Source organism: Echinops telfairi, unplaced genomic scaffold, assembly GCF_000313985.2.
Source record: "Echinops telfairi isolate 266 unplaced genomic scaffold, ASM31398v2 ScPeMD7_2;HRSCAF=8, whole genome shotgun sequence".
Lineage (NCBI taxonomy): Eukaryota > Metazoa > Chordata > Mammalia > Afrosoricida > Tenrecidae > Echinops > Echinops telfairi.
In genome coordinates this window covers 18,787,801-18,808,306 of record NW_022103898.1, presented here as the reverse complement: position 1 = coordinate 18,808,306, position 20,506 = coordinate 18,787,801, and the positions used below count along the sequence as shown (strand labels likewise).

Sequence of the window (20,506 nt, the reverse complement as noted above, 5' to 3'; positions counted from 1 at the left end):
GAGGAGAAGCCAAGTGGAAGGGAGCCCCATTCTTAGAAAGAAAGTGGGACAATGCTACCTTCCACACCGGAAGCCCCCTGAACTCTGGACCCGCTTGCCAGTCTCCCAGGGGACACGCTGCTTTCAGTCTCGGATGGACTCCAAGGATTCCTGTGTGAAACAGAATTGCAGGGCCAGGGCGGCCCTTCGGCTGCTTCTGTCTCCTGTTTGGTCGCCGTCTCTCCGGCGAATGCCCTCACAGGAGGGGCCACCAGCTCTCAGCTGGTCATTTCCGAAACCCCAGCTCCACCGTCTCCTTGACTAACACTTCCCTCTTCCCCTTTCCTGTTCCAGACCCTCACTTTCTGAACAACAAGGAAATGTCCGATGTCACCTTCCTGGTGGAAGGCAGGCCATTTTACGCCCACAAAGTGCTGCTGTTCACGGCCTCTCCCAGGTGCGTATCCGCAGGTCGGCCTCTGAGCTGTCACTGGGGCTGGGCCTGCGGCTGTGTCTCGGCACTCAGTCTTGGTGGGACTTTTCACTGGACTGCTGGTGGGTCACCATCCAAAATAAGCATTTCAGGGCTCAGGGCAGCCACACACCTGAAAAGCGGCACCTAAGTGTGAGTTCGAGTGAGCCCCGCTCCCCTCCCCTGGGCTGATCTGACAGAGCCGTCTCCGCAGCCCGGCTTCATAGGCAGAGCTTGGGTTGGATTCCTGCATTCTTAACCAGGTACCCTCCTGCCGTGAACTGCAGCCTGGAAAGACGTGGACATCTGAATATTAGGGAGCAGACCTTGGTATCCACCACTCTACATAACCAGGCCTTGAACCCCGCTTTCCGACAGGGACGTCACACCCGCAGTCAGCAGTGCCACCGAGGGACAAACTCGCTGCCATCGAGTCGAGTCTGACTCATAGCCACCCCCCTGCAGGACAGAGAGAACTGCCCTGTGGGTTTCAGAGACTGGAACTCTTTATGAGTGTAGAGAGCCTTGGAGCAGCTGGTGGTTTCGAACTGCTGACCTTGCAGTTAGCAGCTCAACGTGCAACCCTCTGTGCCACAGAAATTGCTCACTTTCCCTGCCAGCTCTCTTCTTTGGATTCGAGTTGAGATTCAGTTGATACATGGTCCAAATGCCCAAGTCCCCCACATCAGCCAAGCTAGACAGAAGAGGGAATAGTCATGGATGGGGCTGAGGCAGAGGCTGTCGGCCAAGGGGTGGGCAGAGTGGGCCTGCGCTGGGGGAGGACTTGCAGGGGGGTTTTGAAGGGAAAAGGCCTGGCACTCATATCCTGGGCTCCCGAAAGCATCTTAACATCTGTAATGCAACACACACACCCCCCACCCGAACAAGCAAACTGCAAACTGCAGCGGTAGACATCCCAGGAAAATCCACTGTCCCAGCATAACCATCAGTTGCAACACCCTAGACAAACCAGAGTTCCTCCATTCTCAATAAGTCCAGCAAGCTGAGGATTTGGAAAATCTGTTCCACAATTTCCCCCTCTCGATCAGGCTTCCACTTTGGATGTCTTGATCAAAACATTCAGTCATGGCGGCTGGGTGGCATCGAGTTAGAAACCCCTGTCCTGACGGAGTCACGGTGGTGTGAGAAAGGTGAGCGCCATGGAGACCGGTGTGGATGAGGCCATGGTGGCATCGCCCAGGAGGAAAGCCCCAGGAAGGGGACAGTCTCTGTGACGGAGCCTGAGAGGCAGACAAGGGGTTAAAAGAGCCACCGGTTTGAGAAGCCACTGCACAGTGCAAAACAATGCTTCGGCCTTTAGAGTTTTCTCTGCAAAAGCGATGTGCTTGGACCAACTCCGTGAGGAGCATGCCCCTCCGGAAATCACCCGTCAGAAACCAGAAGGACAACATGTGTCCAAATACGAAAACTCAAAAGGCAGAACGGGGAAGGGTGGACGGACAAATGGGAAAGGGGAGCCCAGGGGGAAGGGGCATGGTGTTACAATGAAGGATCGCAGCCATTGTCACCAGTCAAAAGGGGGAGCGGGGCAAAGTGCTGAAGAAAACACAAATGTCCTCTATAGATTCTCACCCAGAGCCCATGAAAATGTTCAAAATCAACATTTTAAAAAAACCGTACCAAAGAAAAGAATGATCAGGATACCTGAAGAATAGCATTTCTGTACACCACCTCGCCAGCCTTGACCTCCGATTCTAAACCCTCCGTGTTCTCTCCTGACCGTCCCTGTGCCTGCGCCTGTGGTTGGGTGCCGAGGCTGGAGGACGTGAAGAGAGATCCCAGAGCTCACGGGACCCGAGCTGGCGCTCACCCGAAAGGGATATGTATCACCTGTCTGCTGCTTGCATAGTACGCTCTGTTAACGTCATGAATCTGGTTGACAGAAACGAAATACGCAAATAGACTAATGTCTGAGACAAGAGGCCTTTTTAAAAAAATAAGGATTCTAAGTATATAGCGTGGCTGTTTCTGAGTGGTGGGAACAAGTATTTTACTTCTCTACCATCAGCTAAGACTTCTGCCAATGTGTGTGTGTGTGTGTGTGTGTGTGTGTGTGTCTTATCTCCATGTATAGATGTGTATTCGGCTGGGTGGTCTACAGAAACAGATCCAGTAACACTCCTCTATGTATAGGAAAGAGCTTTATATCAAGAAGTAATGATATATTATGAAGGCATCCCAGCCCAGTTCAATCTAGGTCCATAGGTCTCATGCCTGTCTGTAAGGCCCCCTTCAGACTCACATAGCCACATGCCAGTGGTGCAGAAAGGTGAGACAGGATGCAGGAAGATCACAGGCCGGTGAGTCGTATGGATCCAGCGTCGTTGGAAACATGGCAGGATGCCCCAAAGCTCTTCAGGATGCCCAAAGTGGCAGTGTCCCAGTAAGCAGGAAGGTGAAGGGCAGAGAGAGGGGGAGGTTCCTAGCCTCCCCACCTGCTTTAAGGAGGCCACACATCCCAGGAGGTGTCACCAAGCTGTGACCTGATTGACAGGTTGGATTCCACCCCTGCACTTTCCTACATCTTCACGTTGGCATAAAATCAACTAACTACCGCCGTGTGTGTGTCTTTTACCCCCACCATGTGTGTTCGTACGCAGGTTCAAAGCCCTCCTCTCCAGCAAGCCGACAAATGACAGCACCTGTATAGAGATTGGCTACGTGAAGTACCCCATCTTTCAGGTAAGCCTCTGGTCTTCAACCTGTGACTTAGCTGCTTGGGGGATGGCCCTGCAGCCAGTTCTCCATTTCCCTGCACGCCTGGGTCCCTCTTCACACTGCCCCTTGCACCGCCCACCCGTGCCCGCACACTCTCCATACTGATAGAACATCTCCCAGGTCCCAACCCTGTGCTTAGGGCTGGGGACAAAAAGGACACCGGATGGCCTACTCTGGAGACTTACAGTCCACAGGGGCCACCCCAGAGGAACAAGTCAGTTATGATAGCAGAGGGAACAGCCCACTCAGGCCAGGGAAATCAAGAACGCCTCAGGAGAGTAAGAGGTGGGATGAGGTGTAACCCACTGAGGAGAAGCTGGCCAGCCAATGGCGGGCGGAGGGTGTAAGGAAAGGAGTGAAGACATTCTAAGCAGAGCCAGCACACACAGAGGCCTGGGTCTGTGGTAAACCCAAGAGGAGCAGGAGCCTTTGTGCTTTTAGAGAACCCAAACTCACTGTTTTTTAGTGCTGTAAGAAATCCACCGATGGCACACCTTTGAGCGATTCAGCATTTTTCGCACATATGATTCGATGACCAGTGACATCCATTGTGTTGTGCAACAATCACCCATGCCTGTTGCCAAATTCTCCATCACTGGGAACAGAAACCCACTGCTTCCCAAACATTGATTCTCCCTGAGTTAGGCTGGGGTCTCCTAGAGATGACGCTTACATACATGTGGGGGAAAAAAGAGAAATTTGCATCAAGAAAGTGGTTCACGCAGCTGTGGAAGTGGGTGTGCCCAGTCTGGTTCAAGTGCATGAGTCAGACGCTAAGCTGGAGCTTTTCCCCACTCACATAGCTGCCAGGACTGAAGATCCGGTAGCATAAAGACCAGGGGCTGGTGCAGGCCTGCTGGTGAGTCCATGCTGCAGCCTGGAATGAATTCAGAGTCGGCAGGCACTATGGCTTGCCGCTGACAGCTCCCAAGGTTGGCAAGCAATATGGCAAACTGTTGGCTAAATTCTGAAAAAAAGGAAGTCAGTGAGATAGCTATAGGATTCAGGCCAGCAAGAGAAGACAAGCCTTTCCCACGGCATCTTAAATAGGAGTAGACCACACCCCCAAGGACACTTCCTTTCCCTTGCATCCGGGCTGTGACTTGACTGGCATTCCTCCTAATCCCAGCAGATTCCCATCATGTCGTGGGCTACATGATGAGGGAACCTCTGAGTGGATTACCAGACCTCATCTGCCAAACCACTGAGGGTCCTGGCCAAGTCAAGTTGACACAAAACCCAACTCTCACACTCCCCTTCCCCCTCCCACCACCCCTGGTAACACTCTATTCCAGTGGATCTCCACCTTCTTAATGCCGAAACCCTTTCATACAGTTCCTCGTGTTGTGGTGACCCCCCAGCCATAATTTTGCTACTGTTATGAATCAGGCGACCCTTGTGAAAGGGTCGTTCGACCCCTAAAGGGGTTGCCACCCACAGGTTGGGAACCACTGCCCTGTGCATTTGCCTAGTTAGTAAGTATTTTGTCTTGGTGAAATCTATAATGCTTGCCCTTTCGTGGTTGGCTTTCCTCGCTCATCCTAATACGTCCAAGGCACATCCTTGCTGTAGCATGTATCAGGACTTCTCATAGGTAGGACCACGTAGTACTCCGTTGTAAGGACAGGCCCTCTGGTGTCTCTCCATTCATCTGTTGGTGGCCATGTGGGTTGTTTCCATCTCTGGGCTATTGGGAATCATGCTGCAGTGAACATGGTGGTGCATGTACCTGCTTCCCAGGCCTCTGGGCATTGACACTGATCCCCCAGATCTTGATTTTAGAGCCCTGCCAAGAAGGTACCCTTGCCCTTGTACTCACTCCTTAAAGGTCCCTTGAGGTGCCTGGGCTTTCAGCATTAGAGATTCACTCCTTTAGTGAGGATTGCAACCTCAAAACAAAATACCCTTCTAGGATCACCGTGAGCAAGACCCTCTGCTTCTCTGAGCCTCCGTGCCCTCATTTCAGAATGCTCATCTTTCATCACCTCTGGACCCTGGGCTCTTGCAGAGGGTAGCCAGGTGTGTGTGAAAACACTCAGAGGGCAACTCACCTGCATGTTGCCCCCTCGGGAAACAGACTTGCACTCCCAAGTCTCCCTGGAGCCTAAGCCTCTGCAGACTCCCCTGGGATGCCCTTTACAGGGGCCGATGAACAGAAGGGCAGCCGCTGTCTCTTGAGCTCGACCTGCTGTTAGGTACCATGGAGTCCATCGGCCTGTGGCGACCCTAGGTGCGACAGAACGCAGCACTGCACGGTCCTGCCCGAGCCCACTGATGCAGCCGCCGGGTCGATCCGTCTCCTGGAGGCCCTTCCTCTTTTGCGCTCTCCTCCCCTCTGCCATGCTCGACGTCCTTCTCCAGGGACTGGTCTCTCCCGAGCTCTAACTATAAGGCTCAAATAAACCTAGTGGTTCTCAGCTTCCGGTTGCCTGGTAGAATTGCTGGGCAAAGGAAATGGGGAACCCCCACTGCCCAGGCCATGATGCAGAACAATTCCATCAGCCGCTCTCAGTGTGCGATCTGGGAATCAGGATTTTGTGAAGGCCCCCGTAGCCTCCCGGCATCCCGTGTGTAGCTTGTGGGGAGAGCTCCTGCCCTACGTGCCTCACTTTGGTGTTTCTCATACTTTGACGGGCACCAGAAGCCCCCCAGAAAGTGGAGGAGTAGGGGCTTGCTAAATAAAACACAGATTGCCAGGCTCCTATTCCAGAGGCCTGGGATGGGGCCCTGGAGTCAGCATTTCATGCAAAAAAAAAACAACCCGGGCAATGCTGCTGGTGACCTGGGAACCCTATGGGGAGAATCCCTGTTTTCTACACTCACACTGAATTCTGACAATGGCTTCATGAGATGGGTACTACCCCCATTTTCCAGATGGGGGCACCACTCAGAGAGGCTACCTTCCTGACCCAAGTTCCCACAGCCGAGGAACCAACCCATGCCTGGCTGGCTCCTAGACCTGTGCTCCGAACCTGCCTTCCAAGTGTAGAGCCCTGGGTCCCTCCCCCTAATAAGTCACCCAGCCCTAGGGAAAAGTCTCGGGGCCCATTAGAGTTGGAAGCTGCAGCTGATGCGGAAAACAGACTCTCCCCCGCTGCTCCCCGTGCTGGTCCTGGGAGCCCCTTCACTATTAAGCCTGAGGTTGACTGGGGGGCCCTTTACCATGAAGCCTGAGGCGCCTGTAACATGACCCAACTCCCGCCTGGTGGGCATTCAAACAGTGCCTGGCAGATTGAGTGAGAGGCCAGGCCCTTAATGGTTTGTGACTGAGCCAGGTTTCCCCAGCCACGGTACCCTCAAGTTACAGCCGTGGGAAGAGAAGATTTAGCAGGGCCTCTGGGACTTCCTCATGCCTCCCCCCCTCCCCATTAAATTTTTTAAAAGCTTCGTTTTGTGGCTTGAAATAGGCCACATTGGGCATCAGACTCAGGCCAAGAGGAGGCTCCCAGGGGGCTATCCACTTCACGTCCTCGCTGAAGTGAACTTTCTAGTAAATGAGGCAGGCGGTGGCCCCTACTCCCTCGTCTCGATTTCACATGCAGCTGAGCCTGCACCTGGACCAGCGAGTGAGGGGCACCTTTGGGCTCCTGCTTCTTGCAGGTTGGCAGTTGCCAAGACAAACAGCTCCGTGCTGCAGGGACCCTTCTGCCTAATAAGGGCTCATGCCCGTTTGCAGCAAAGGCTGTACTGGCCAATTTAATTGTCATTAGCCCCTGAGTCTCTGTCACTAACTGCCATGTGGAGTCAATGAGACAGCTTGTTGGAGGAAAGTGCTGAGACGTGCCGAGGCCCTGTGTTGGAGGCAATCATTAGGGTGGCTGTTGTCATGCGTATTGGCTTGACCATGCTTCAGGATTCATTCTTTCTAAGAAGGCCTCTTTTCCTTGACACTGCTGACTGCATATTTGAGGTTCTCAGGACCCTCCAGGGTGGGCGAGGGAAAGGGGAACAGTGCTGTGTTGTCATTGCACAGGCCCTCAGCCACCACCAGCAACCTGCCACCAGGTCTACGACCAGGCAGGCTGTCACAGAAGCCCAGAGTCTGGCCGCATGCAGCTCAGGCACAGACGAGGGATGGCCTCTGTTTGCTTGAGGTGCATGCGCGCACAGACACAGACACGTGGGATGTGCTGGCATGGGGCCAGGCTCCGTGTTCACTGCCCACTCACCGCAACCCCATAGGACAGGGTAGAACTGCCCCTGTGGATTTCCACGACTATCACTCTTTGCGGTAGTCGAAAGCCTTATTTTTTTTCTCCCACAGAGCAGCTGGTGGGTTTGAACTGCGGACCTTGTGGGTTTCAGCCCAACACATAGCACACGATGTCACCAGGGCTCCTAGGAATACAGAGATGAGCAAAACGCAGTCTGTGGCCTGGAACTGCAGTCCTGGGGAGTGTAGTGGTGGCCCCGGGGGAGGCCAGAGGGGACGGAGTTCACCCAATAGAGAGGAAGGCGTTACCAAGAGAAGGTTCAGAGTTTCAGGCCTCTCCAAACCGGTTCTTGTCTGGCTCCCAAGGCAGATTCCCAGATGAGGGCCAAAATCCAGACAAGAGTCCGAGAAAAGGTTTGAACAGAAAGAGTAAGTTTAGGGAAGGAGGAAAAGAGATCCAGCAGGCCCTTAGCAAGTCTGAAAGACCTGGCAAAGCGTAAAGTCGGACCGTATGGGCTGCTCATGGCAGACCTCCCACCATAGGCTGGCTTTTGGGCAGGTCTTCTACTATAGGCTGGTCTTCCGTAATGTCCCTCCTCTTTCGAGGTATATGCATCCCAGCACCCCAGAAACTTCATGCCATGCTCTTATCTCAGACCCCAAACTCAAGAGAGTCCATTCAGTTATGATAAGGGTTGCATGCACATCCTTTCACAGCCCCACCCCCACCCCGATTTCACTTTCTCCCATATCTCCAGGTCTCTTCCATTGATAAGAGAATGTGTTGTAACCTGCTCTTCACCTTCGTGTGTGCTGAGGGATATGTAAGGAGGAAGCGTGTCTCTACCTCTCTTGTGTTAGGATCCCTGCCAGGTTCCTTCCATGATTGCCTGGTCTCCTTGGCCAGCCTCCGACCAGCTAACAAAGGGAAGGACACCCAAGCAGAGGGAACAGCATAGCAAAAGCATGAGGATGGAAGGGAAGAGAGGGAGATGGTCCTGATGCAAGCCGAGGGGTCAGAGCATAAAAGGCCTCCGTGATGGGGATGGGGAGGAGGCAGGGCAGAGCGGAAGGAGAAGCACGCTGGAAAAGAGCAGGCTGACAACACCAGCGTTCCAGGCAGCACTAGTCGCACGACTGCCTGAGGGAATGGATGAACGAAAATGTGATCCGTCCACGTAATGGATTGCCATTGACACATCACAGGGGAGAAATCACTGGCGCTTGCTGTAACATCCATGAACTTGAAAACATAATACTAAGTGGTAAAAAGCCAGACGCAAAAGCCCATGTGCAATACAATTGCACTTATACAATGGGTTCTGAATAGGTAAGACCGTGTTGTTGGTGGTAGGTATCATGAATTGGCCCTGACCCATAGCCATCCTGTGCACAACAGAGCAAAACACTGCCTGGTCCTGCACCATCCGCACCGTCGTTATGTTTGAACCCACTGTTGCAGCCACTGGGTCCGTCTGTCTCATGGAGGGGCTTCCTCTCTGTTGCTGCCCTTCTACTTCACCGCACACGATGTCCCTTCCCTTCCAGACACTGACCGCTCCTGATAATATGTTCAAAGTATGTGAGACGATGGCTCACCATCTAAGCATCCAAGGAGCATTCTGACGATGCTTCTTCCAAGACAGATTTGGGGTATTTTTCTTAAATATTCTTTGCCAGTGCTTCCCGTGTTTTTTTGCCAGCACCATAATTCAAATGCATTGACTCTTCTCCGGTCTTCCTCATCCAGTGTCCATCTCTCACACACATATGAGGCCATTGAAAAGACCATGACTCCAGTCAGGAGCACCTGAGGACTCGAAAAGTGGCATCCTTGTTTGTCAAAACCTTAAAGGAGTCTCCAGTGAGATACATCGTTTGATTTCTGAACCGCTGCTTCCACAACCATTAATTATGGATCCAAACAAGGCAACCCCTCTGATAACTTCAAGTATTACAAACATACTGAAAGCCACTGAACTGTATACTTTCAATGAGTGGGTTTTATGATTTGCAAAAGTACATCTCAATAAAGCTGTAAAACTTAATTATTTCAAACACAAAGGAGCTTGAGCACAACAGCTCATGAATGCTCTGGATGAGCAAGTGATAGCAAGGGGCAGAAACACTCCTTGAGTGTTCAGCTGCAGAGAAAAGTGAGATCTATTGGAGCACTTACTGTGCAGCAGAACTTGCTAAGCCCGGAGCTGCAAGACCCCAACTCGTGTACTTCAGACATGTTGTCCAGAGAGACCAGTCCTGAAAAAGGACATCGTGCTTGGTAAAGTAGAATGAAGCCAAATGCCCTGCCACGAGTCGATGCTGACTCATAGCGACCCTACAGGATAGGTTAGACCCGCCCTGTGAATTTCCAAGACTGTCGCTCTTTATGGGAGTAGAAAGCCCCATCTTGCTGGTACAGTGCATCTGGTGGTTTTGAACCGCTACTCCGGGAGTGTTGCAGCCTCATGCACAACCACGATGCCACCAGGGCGCCTGGTAAACTAGAGGGGCAGTGAAAAAGAGATGGATTGGCACGGTGACTGACAGTGGACTCAACCATAGCAACTGTGAGAATGGTGCGGGCCCGGGCACCATCCTTTAATTGTACAGAGAGCCTCCTCCCCGACGCTTAACTCCAACAATGACTACCAGCCAAGCCTGTTAGAAACCTAACTGATGTTTTGAAAACGGTGATGGCAACATAGGTGCAAATGTGTTTGATAGAATTGATATATGGATTGTTACAAGAGCTGCAAGAGCCCCCAACAAAATGGTTGATTAATTTAAAAAAGAAAGAAACCAAGCGCACTGCTGTGGAGTTGATTCCAACTCAAGGTGACCATGTGGGACAGAGCAGAAACTGCCCCATCAGGCTTCACGGGCTCTTGATGGAAGCAGACTGCCGTCTCTTTCACCTGCGTAGCACCTAATAGGTTCAAACTGCTGACCTTTGAGCTAGCAGCTGAGTGCTTTAACCTCAGTGCCACGAGGACTCCAAGCCTGTTTGATGCCTCACTTAGTCGTCATCACAAGCCAGTCAGGTAGATGATATTCTTCCCACTTTACAGATGATAAAACTGAGGCATGGGCATTTAACTTAGCTCGGGTCACCTAGCTGGTAAGTGACAAGAGTAGAAATGGAGGCAGCCCAACTAGAGGGCCCCTGGTCCTGTCCACTGTCCTGCGTCATGCATAGGCGATCAGGCCAGAAATGACCATGCTCAGCATCCCGGACCATCCTGAGGTGGCAGGTGCCCAAAGCTGGGATGTAACCAGTAGATACAGACTTTGCCAACACAGGTGCTGTAGAACCAGGCAGGGGAAGTAGGTGTGTCAAGCAGGCAGAGGGCAACAGGGAGTCGGGGAGACTGTGGCCAAGGAGTGTGTGTACCACCTAAACTGTTACAGTCAGTGGTATGGGCAGGGATGACGGCATGCGTCAACTTTGTCCCACCCGAGGGACACTGATGTACACCCTTCTAGAACCTGGAGGCCCAGACAGACAGAGGAAGGCATGCCAACAAAGAGCAGCCTCGCGCGGCGCCTTTCCACCACCAAGGAGACATGGAGACCTGCCTCTCCCGGTGGCTTCAGCTTGGGTCTTGTCAGGCGGTGATCAGGAACAGGTGACCCCAGGGGAGCCCAGAGTCATGCTGTGGGACTTGAGCACAAGGTATCTGGACAAGCTGGGTCACATTCCCAGGGGAATGGCCCCCTGCTGCAGGCCACGTGCACAGTAGTTCCGGACAGCCTGATAGGGCAAGAGGGCAATGCAGAATTGTGCCTCATGGGTGGGACGGGTGGGGACAGCCTTTGTGAGGAGCAGCGTTGTTTGATGTGGCCAAAGCACTGTGGCTGGAAACCACAGGGAAACGCATTTCAGCTTGCTATCAAGAAAAACCATCTGACGGAGCCAACAGTTCCAAATGGAACTTCTCTCCTGGAAGGGAGTGAGTTCTCAGTTCCTGGAGGTAATCAAACAGAAGAGAGCAACCACTTTGCAGGGAGGTTAGAGAGGGACTCAGAACTAGCCCGAGGGCCAGACGGTGGCTGGAAGGTGGTGGTACCTGTGTGGGACTGATGCTCAGCTGACCCACCTGTCCTTTCTTCCAGCTGGTCATGCAGTATCTCTACTACGGTGGCCCAGAGTCCCTTCTCATTAAAAACAACGAGATCATGGAGGTAAGGAATCCTTGTAGCACTGGCCTGTCGCGGCTCCCTTTGGGCAGGTCCATCTGTATACCTGGGTCCTCAGTGATCCACGGCGGTGTCTGAAGAGACCTGTGTTGCAGGATCATTGGGATGAAGGCTTGGGGCTCTTCCTCCCTTCAAGCTCATTGTCATTGCTGGGTGCTGTCCAGCCCACTGGACCCCATGTGACCAATAGAACTGTCCCATCAGGTTTCCCAGCCTGTCGGCTTTATAGAAGCCAACCACCAGGTCTTTTCTCCAAGAAGTTTCTTACTGGGTTTGAACTGCCAACCTCTTGGTTAGCAGCTAAGGGCGTAAGCATTGCACCACCAGGGCGCCTTGTCTGGCTTCATAAACCTAAAAAAAAAAAAAATTACAATCATAGTAAGTCTACTGCCGTTGAGCCGATTCTGACTCGTGGCAACCTGTGTATTGTCTCTCAGGCGGTACATCTTTCCCAGAGCAGACAGCCTCATCTTTCTCCCTCTGAGTGGCTTGTGGATTTGAACCACTGACCTTGCCAATCCAGCAACAAAAAAAACCTCATTGCCATTGAGTCCATTCTGACTCCTGGCGACCCTGTAGGACAGAGTAGAACTGCCCCTGTGGGTTTCCAAGACTAGATCTTCCAAGACTAGATCTTTACTTGAGCAGAAAGCCTCTTCTTTCTCCCACGGAGCAGCAGGTGGATTTGAACTGCTGACCTTGCTACTAGCAGCCCAACTCACCCTTGCTATTAGCAGCCCACCCCACCACTAGGGCTCCTCACCTTTGCCATTAGCAGTGTAGTAATTGCCCTAGTCCCTGTCAATGGGAAGAGCTTCTCATCAGAGACCTCCCGTGGAAGACTTGGATCCACAGTGTGTAAGCCCAGATCTTTCGGTAAACCCAAACCAAACCCACTGGCATCGAGTCGATGCTGACACAGCCCTGTGGGTTTCCGAGACGGTAACTGTTTACAGGAGTAGAGCCTTGCTTTTCTTAAAGGGGCTGGTGGATTTGAACTACTGACCTTACAGTTAGCGGTCCAGGGAGTAAGCAGTATGCTACCGGGGCTCCTCCACCATGGGAAGTGAGGCTTTTCCTCCCCTTCCCTATTCCACCCGCTCCTGCCCCCAGCCAGCCTCTGACAGGCTCGCTCTCTGCGTTCCAGCTTCTCTCTGCGGCCAAGTTCTTCCAGCTGGAGGCCTTGCAGCGGCACTGTGAGATTATCTGTGCCAAAAGCATCAACACGGACAACTGTGTGGACATCTACAACCACGCCAAGGTAAGGGACGCAGGCTCAGAGCAGAGGGTGGGGCGGGCTGTCAGCTGCCTCACTATGAGCTCTTCTAACCCGTAAAGACACCTCCCCAGCTGCCCTCCTCCCACAAGGAAAAGTAGGAACCCCACTCCTTCAGGAGAATCCCATGGCCTAGTGGGTTGCATGCTGGGCTGCTAGCCACAAAGCCACCGGCCGCTCCTCAGGAAAACGAGGAGGCCTTCTGCTCCCGTGAAGGCCTGAGAAACCTGCCCCTGTGCTATAGGGACAGTCTGAGGCAGATTTCACTCGATGGCAGTGAGTCTGGGCTCCTTGAGAAAGCCGAGTTGTTCTGGGACAGCGCTCCTGCAACTCCACTGTGTATCTGAATCACATTGCAAACCAGTGCCACAGGAGTGAAGGGAGCCGGCGGCGACTGCAGGCCTCACAGGCGCCAGGTGCTGCAGGCTTAGTGCACCGTGGCAGAGAAAAGGTCTCCTTCCTCTGGCTCCTGCAGCCTGGGCTGTGACTTTTACAACATCGCCTCCTTCCCAGCCCCAGCCTCAGCCTGCAGTTGGTCCAGGTCAGGGTTCTGCCCTTGGGGTGGGGGTGGGGGAGGCGATTGCCATGTGGGCTCCGTTCCTGGCAGATTGGGCTCCAGACGGAAGCTAGTTTAGTAAAAGAGGCAGGAGAGAGAGAAACCAGCCCTGACGCTGGAACTTCTTGATGGGCAGGCACATAGGTAGATGCTAGCAGCCAAGTTCCACAGGTTAAAAGGGGCCTGCCACTAGCATTGGGGACGACGAGCTCAGAGAGTGTCCCACCAATGAGGCACCTGTGTCAGGGATACACAGCTACACTTGTGACAACCAAAAATGTCACTGGGCATTTGCCGGGGGGCAGCGGGGAGGGGGGTGCAAGATTGGCCCAGAGGAGAACCATTGGCCAGATAGGTAGAATTCACTCATAGGGTCACTGTGAGAAGGTCATGGGTGTGCACTAGTGAGGCGTTGGAACCACCTCTGCTACCCGGTAAGCACTCAGGATTTGTGTCTGCTTCCACAGTGGTGCAGTGCCATCAAGAACCGGGACACGCAGTGACTTCAGACCCCACACTCGCTGCCACCGAGTCAGTGCTGACTTGTGGCCACCCTGCACGGCAGTTCTGTTTGACGCTCTAGACTGGAGCTGTGCACGCCTCCACAGGGTAGACCCGCCCCTGTGGGATCCCCAGACTCTAACTCCACGGGAAAAGAAAGACCCATCTCTCTCCCAAGGTGAACTCGAACCACTGACCTCACGGTTAGCATAAATACTTCACCACCACGGCTCCATGGGGTTACCACAGGGAGCCCTCCATTAGCACAGGCTTCTTCTGCTCGCTGCTGGGCTGGCCAGCTGGATGGGTGGGCTCTGTGGGTCCTGGCTGGGCACGGAGATTTCCGTGGAAACAACCAGCCTGACGAGGCTCACAGGTCCCTCATCCCCCAGCCCACTAGCCCGGGCTTCTTTTCAGCGTGGAGGCAGCCTCCTGGGAAGGCAGAGGAGCCCTAGAGGTGCAGCTGAGGCCAGGTCAGAATGCACAGCGCTAGGTGTGCTTCTATTGGCGGTAGCAAGTCACAAAGCCCGCCAGCTCCAACACGGGCAGGCAGGGGAGAAGTCCAGAGTCCCGTGGCCGAGGAAGGAGCCCCACCGGCGTAGTGGTTGTGCTTTGGGCTCCAATCCAAAGGTCGGCACGTGAAGACCACCGGATGCTCCCCAGGAGAAAGACCGTGCTTTCTAGTCCCGCAGACAGTTACAGTCTCAGAAACTGACGGGGGCAGTTCTACCCTGGTCTGTAGGGTCGCTATGAGCCCTCCCGGACTCGAGGGCAGTGAGTGTTTTTGAGTTACTGCCAAGGACGTCGGGGTGGAGAATCAGGGCCGGTGTTGCAGCCGTTGGGATATGTGAAGGCACCGGGTAGGTGCCTGTCAGCAACGTAACCGTCTCTTGCTCCCTCCTGCAGTTCCTCGGGGTCACAGAGCTCTCTGCTTACTGCGAAGGCTACTTTCTCAAGAACATGATGGTCCTTATTGAAAACGAAGCTTTCAAACAGCTTCTCTATGACAAAAACGGTGATGGGCCGGGCCCGGACGTGCTCCTGGACTTACAGAGGACGTTGGCCATCAGAATTCAGTCCATCCACCTGTCCTCGTCCAAAGGATCCGTTGTATGAAAGCCCAGTACAGAAGGGCGTGCCCCGAGGCCGCCCGGGTCTCCGATTGCATTAACTTCTCGTAAACACCAATTCCACCTGGCGCCTGGCTTCGGTTTAGGCCCGGCCAAGGAGCTGCCTCTACTGCCTCAGCGTCCCTAGAAGGAGCAACGTCCAGCTCCTCTGCTTCCTGCTGAGAAACCAAGGACATTTCAGCAGTCGGCGCAGCGCGACCCGAGCTTCAAGGTCTACCCCACGGCCACCAAGCCAACCCCTGGGGCCGGGGACCGCCATAGAATGGATGGATGGAGAACTCACAGTGGTTTGGGCTCCCCGGTTGGAGAACTTAGCTGTGTCTAGCCTGAGGCACGGGTTGAGACTGTTAACCCGTCATGAGGCAATCATGTGGCAAATTTTTAGGGGTGGTGGGGACTTTTTTAAATGTTCATACAATAATAATACCCAGGCCGCCTTGTAGTTTAAAAACCTTGTTTCTAAAAGCTTCACAGTTCATTATCAACGGAACGGTGGGTAGGGATCTGCGTGTTTTGTTTTGTTTTCGAGAGAAAAACACAAGAGAAACAGCATCAAGCCACAGGTCCACAGCATGTTGGCGACATGCAGGTGACGTGATATTGCCGCTCTATCCTGTACACAGCGCAGTAGTCTTACCTTAAAGACCTGTGGCCCACACCGAACTGCACCGTCCGTAGCTCTCACTAACCAGTCGTCAGTAAACAACCTGCATGCTAATAATCGTGGTTTCGGGGTTAGAATAAGACACGCCCACAGGCGGGAACATGCATTTGCATGGGCCCCGCCCCCTCTCCACCCCTTGAACTGTCTGTGCTGTGTTCTTCGCCAAGGTGTTCTCACGTCCCATCGCTCGCTTCTTGCCCCAAGCCCATGTGGCGGGACTGACATGGCGGCTGCTTTTCCTTCATTCGGAATGATCCTGGGATGCTTTTGTGGAAATGAGTTCACGTGCGATGCTAAATGGGGGAGGGCCGGGCGGGGAGGGGGGATGCACGTCTGAGAATCTTCTCTGCATCCAGAGGGGTTGGTTTTGTTTGGGGTTCGGGGTTTCTCTTGTATTCTTGGAAGATGTTCCTAGTTTGCTACTCGCCTGAGAGGATGACTATGCTAGATTATTTTCTAAAGACTCCACGTGTATGATAGGACTGACTCCTGTATCGGGACAATGTACAGTAGAGGGGTCTCTATAGCGAAGACTTCTATCAACAGGGTTTTGCTCGCTCTGCCATATATATTATTACCGGAAAGAGATGGGTCAAGTGCCACCTTAGTCGGAAGAACTTTGTGCGCTGGCTGCCTTTGTTCACGTCCCTGACTTTGAAACCTACATCCATGCAATGAAGCCTAGGAGGATCACATACACACACACATTCCCCAGGTCGGGATGGCCACCTTTCATAGATCAACCTAGTCCCTAGCATGCCTTCAGGAAGTTGTACCCAGATCCTAGTTCTTGAGGAACTGCTGTTCATCTGCCGAACTCGCTTCTGGAAAACTGACGTCCTGTCCGGTGTCCTGTGTGTCCCGTGTAACACCCCGGGGCCTCGTCGGTCTCGAGTTTTGCTCGTCCGGGATGCGGACCCCCACGGCCTCCCTTCCACCTGGCCCTTTGCAAATCCCCCAGACCTTACAACCAGATGACGCAGGAGAACGACAAACAGCGACTGCCGGCAGAGAAGTCCGTCCCGTGACAGCTACCCAGCATGTTGTCACCGCCGTGGCCTGCCTTCTCCACATCCTCAGAGAAGCCGCGTGGGCTGCTCCCTCCGCCGAGACAGACTCCCCGTGAATGCCTAACGCTGGTTCAGGACCTCCGGGCGTTCCTATGTACGGTCCCCGACGGGGCTCCTATTATGTTTGGTGTGCTTTCTCTGTCATTAAAAGAAACGATTTTCCCAAGCGGCTCAGTGTTTTCCGAGGGGGAGGGAGATCTTGGCCCAGTGGCTCTGACCCGAGAACTGGAATTCAGTGAAGAGACTGGGATGTGTGGCCCCACAGACAAAGCCAGGAGGAAGGGAAACCACGGGGCAGAGACAGGTGCCGGTCCTGTTGGCAGTGGTGCAAACAGTTGACATGCTCAGCTGCTAATGTAAAAGGTTGAAGGTTAGACGCCACCCAGAGGTGCCCAGGGGGCAAATCCTGGTGATCGAAATCCAAAAGACCAGCCATCAAAACTCCTGTGGAGCAGAGTTCTACTCGCTAGAACAGGCTCGTGGCGGCTGGGCTGGTTTGGGGGTTTGGGGTTTTTATTGTGAAGGTGAGGGTGAGGGCATCTTATTGGGGCTGGGTGAGGAACCACCCAACTTCTAATTCCACATGTGGGAGGTGCCCAAGGATTTCCTTCCCATCAACCATAAGGAATTGCAGGTGAGACTACTTGCAATTGGCCATTGGCTATTAAGTGTTACCTACTGCAGCTTGCTCACCTGCAGAGCGGGCAGGGCTGGCCATTACCCTGGGGGCTGACTGGACTCACCTCTATGGAGAAATGGAAAAAGACATGCTACCTCCACCTGGCCAGCCCCAACCAAGGACAGCGTGAGTTGGCGCTGGTAGATGACCATTGCATTTTAGGCAGAAGGCTGGGGGGACGAGAGGGGGGGAGACTCTGAAGTACATACTACCATTATGGAGGTCACAGCTGGTTCCTTCTGGCTCATAACTCAGCCCGGGCTGACCCCAGGGCCCAGGGGTCAGGAGATGAAGCCTCCTGACTCATCCACAGGGCGAGCAGGAACCTGGGGAGAGGCCGGTAGGACCTGGGACTGAGCCCACCCCGGCGTCACCGGCGGTCTGTTTCTGCTTTAAGAGAGTAGTGCTGAGTATCTGGGGCCCGAACTCTTGAGTCAGGCCAGAGGCTTGATTTATTTTGGACTCCGCAGCCCTTCTGCCTAGCCTCGGGGTGAGTATGCCCTTTGCTGTATTCCTTCTGGGAAGAAACAAGGTTGACTACCTGTTTCCCTTTAGCTAGTCTGGACAAGGTGACCTTGTCTTCGTTGGCAAGGGCCCTTAGTGCTGCTGGGTGGTGGTGGAGGTGGGTGAGGGGCTGCCTGCATGCCTGCCACAAAACTAACCACCCCACCACCACCACTACCCTTTCCAACTGGAATGAGAAGCAGGGAGTCAGATCAAGGTGAGGAACCTCCAAAGGACTATAAAGGCCCCTACTTGCCTACGTGTGTGTGCCCCCCATTATAATTGGCCTCATGCACTCGTCTGGTTGTTGAATACCTGGGTGGGGCAAACAGTTATATTCTAGAATAGCCAAGATACACACACACACAGACACCCCAAAGGCACATTGGAGGGAAGGCCTGGTGATCTTCCAGAAGATCACAGCCATTGAAATTCCAATAAAATGCAAGTCCCCTCCAAAACACATGGGGTCACCGGGTGCCGACCTGAAGACTAAGGCAACTGATCCTGCTTGGTCACTGCACACTGCAGTTGAGTTGATGCCCAAGTCATGGTGACCAATAGGATCCTGCACCATCCGCATGACTGGTGGAGGATGGGACTGTTGTGATCCAGGGAGTTTCTGTTGGTTGAAGTTTGGAGGTTGGTTGCCAGGTCTTTCTTCCTGGTTCCTCATAGTTTGGAAGCTCCAGTAAACCTGCTCAATAGTATGGCATCACACAAGCCTCCCTTGGAGGACGCGTGGTAGGTGTTCATGAGGTGCATTGGCTGGAAAGTCCACTGGAGTCAGGGGAGAAGTCTACCACCCAACCCCTCAATGTCTTCTCAGAAGAATGAGAGTCCACCATCTAAAATCAAGGGTGTGGGTGCCATCATAGTGGGACTGAAGGAAATGGCGCAGGGCCACATCGGAGCTCTGGATACACAGAGGAGGAGAATCTAGCTCCACACCAGCCTGTGGTCAATTCCTACAAGGCAGAGGTCAGCAGTGACTCCAACCATCATCCTTCTTTATCCTGTTCAAACACCACCTCCCACCCCCATGGCACTGTACATGTCTGCTGGTTTTGATAATCCATTACAATGACCACATAGAACTCACAGACGGTGCTTACAAGGATGGTGATTTATTAGAGGTGAACAGGTTGCCACAAATGGGAATCAGTCATTTTGACCACAGCAGCACTTCTTTTCAACCATGCCAGCAGCCACGTCTCTCTCTCTTCTCCTTGGCTTCTCGGCCATGTGACCCTGGGACTTCTGCCCCGCTCAGGCAAGTGTTACAAAGCTCCTTGAACACTGATAGATGCCCAAAGGCCAGCCCACTATGCAAGCCAGCCTGCTTCCCAAAGGCATTGGGCTTTAGTTGTTCCATGAGCCAGGAAACCCACTGCTCTGTCTCATGGTCTTGATGCTGCAGCCTCTCGGGTTTCTGCCGCCTCCACCATTTCTGACAGGGATCTCGCACACACTCCATGGGTGTCTTTTCTTTCTTGAAGGTTATGGGACTCCCTGTTCCTGCTTCTGAAACGACTCACTTTTATATCCTGCAGAATAGCAACACTGACCAATCCTGAAGAAGTCTCTGCACCTTATTTGCATGCTTCCACCCAGTGAGTAGTGGGAGCTTTGACTAAGGACAGGAGAGCCATAGCAAATAATTCCACTTTACCACCAGGGCCCAGGCAGAAACCAGAAGAATTGCAGTTCCTCGTGGTGGGAGTGGGTGGGGGGAGGGTTGTGCAGAGTGGTCGTAAGGCCCTCTCCACCCTGAGAGTCTGGAATTTTGTGATTCTCGTCTCATAGTTCACCTTCTTTTTCCCTGTAAAGCCCCGGGCAAAAAGCACTGCTCTGCCAAGTGTTGTTTTATCCAGTATTGTACCCAGTATTGTCTTAGCAAGATGCTTTTATCACACAGCTTTCTTTGGGGGGAGGGGAGGAAGAGCTTTCATATCTGTTGAACATGCACAAAGGCACACACCCATGGAACAATTCAATTTAGTGTATGGTCGTGTGGCATGCTTCCAAATCAGCCCCCCACGATCTTAAACTCACCACTCTGTCCAACGTTTGGAGTTGCCTTTGTCAATTTCACCTCCCATAGATAATTCCTCAAAGGGGTACTATACTCAAAGCAGATGCACTTCACTAATTAACATAAGCTGGCACTTGATTCAAAGGAGACCTCAATGGTGAGTTTCCCTTTAGGGTGATGGGAAATTTGGCATCAATTAAGGGTTCAGGTTGCACAGCTGATTAAAGCTCCACACCTGAAAAATGTTGAATTGGCAAATATCATGTTATATATACACTCCCCACAAAAAAACAAAAAAAACAACCAGCAACTGTTGAAACTGAGACTGCTAATATACAACCAAACACCCCATGGGATTGTGATCTGGGAAGTTGGGGCATGGCTTCAAGAGACAACTGAATCAGTTGCTTGTTATTATTTCTAAGTACCTCTGCTCCACCTTCTAGTGTGTTGTGTAGTGAGTGGGGTCGGTAAAATGCCAGCAAGCGGCTAGCCAAGGTACAGTGATTGGTCTCTCTGCCTGGAGCAACAGAGGAAGGAGAGTGAGG

At 53.0% G+C, this 20,506-nt stretch overlaps 1 protein-coding gene across 1 annotated transcript in view; it reads left to right on the top strand.

The window, feature by feature from the left end:
* Positions 1-16,906, top strand: part of BTBD11 (BTB domain containing 11) — a 198,419-nt gene extending 181,513 nt beyond the window's left edge. The window contains exons 13-17 of the mRNA XM_045291152.1: positions 334-436; positions 3,073-3,154; positions 11,460-11,528; positions 12,691-12,804; positions 14,783-16,906. Of these exons, the coding sequence (XP_045147087.1) occupies positions 334-436; positions 3,073-3,154; positions 11,460-11,528; positions 12,691-12,804; positions 14,783-14,992 (578 nt within the window). The 3' untranslated portion in view covers positions 14,993-16,906. The remainder of the gene's footprint in view (positions 1-333; positions 437-3,072; positions 3,155-11,459; positions 11,529-12,690; positions 12,805-14,782) is intronic.
* The last annotated feature ends 3,600 nt before the right edge of the window (positions 16,907-20,506 follow it).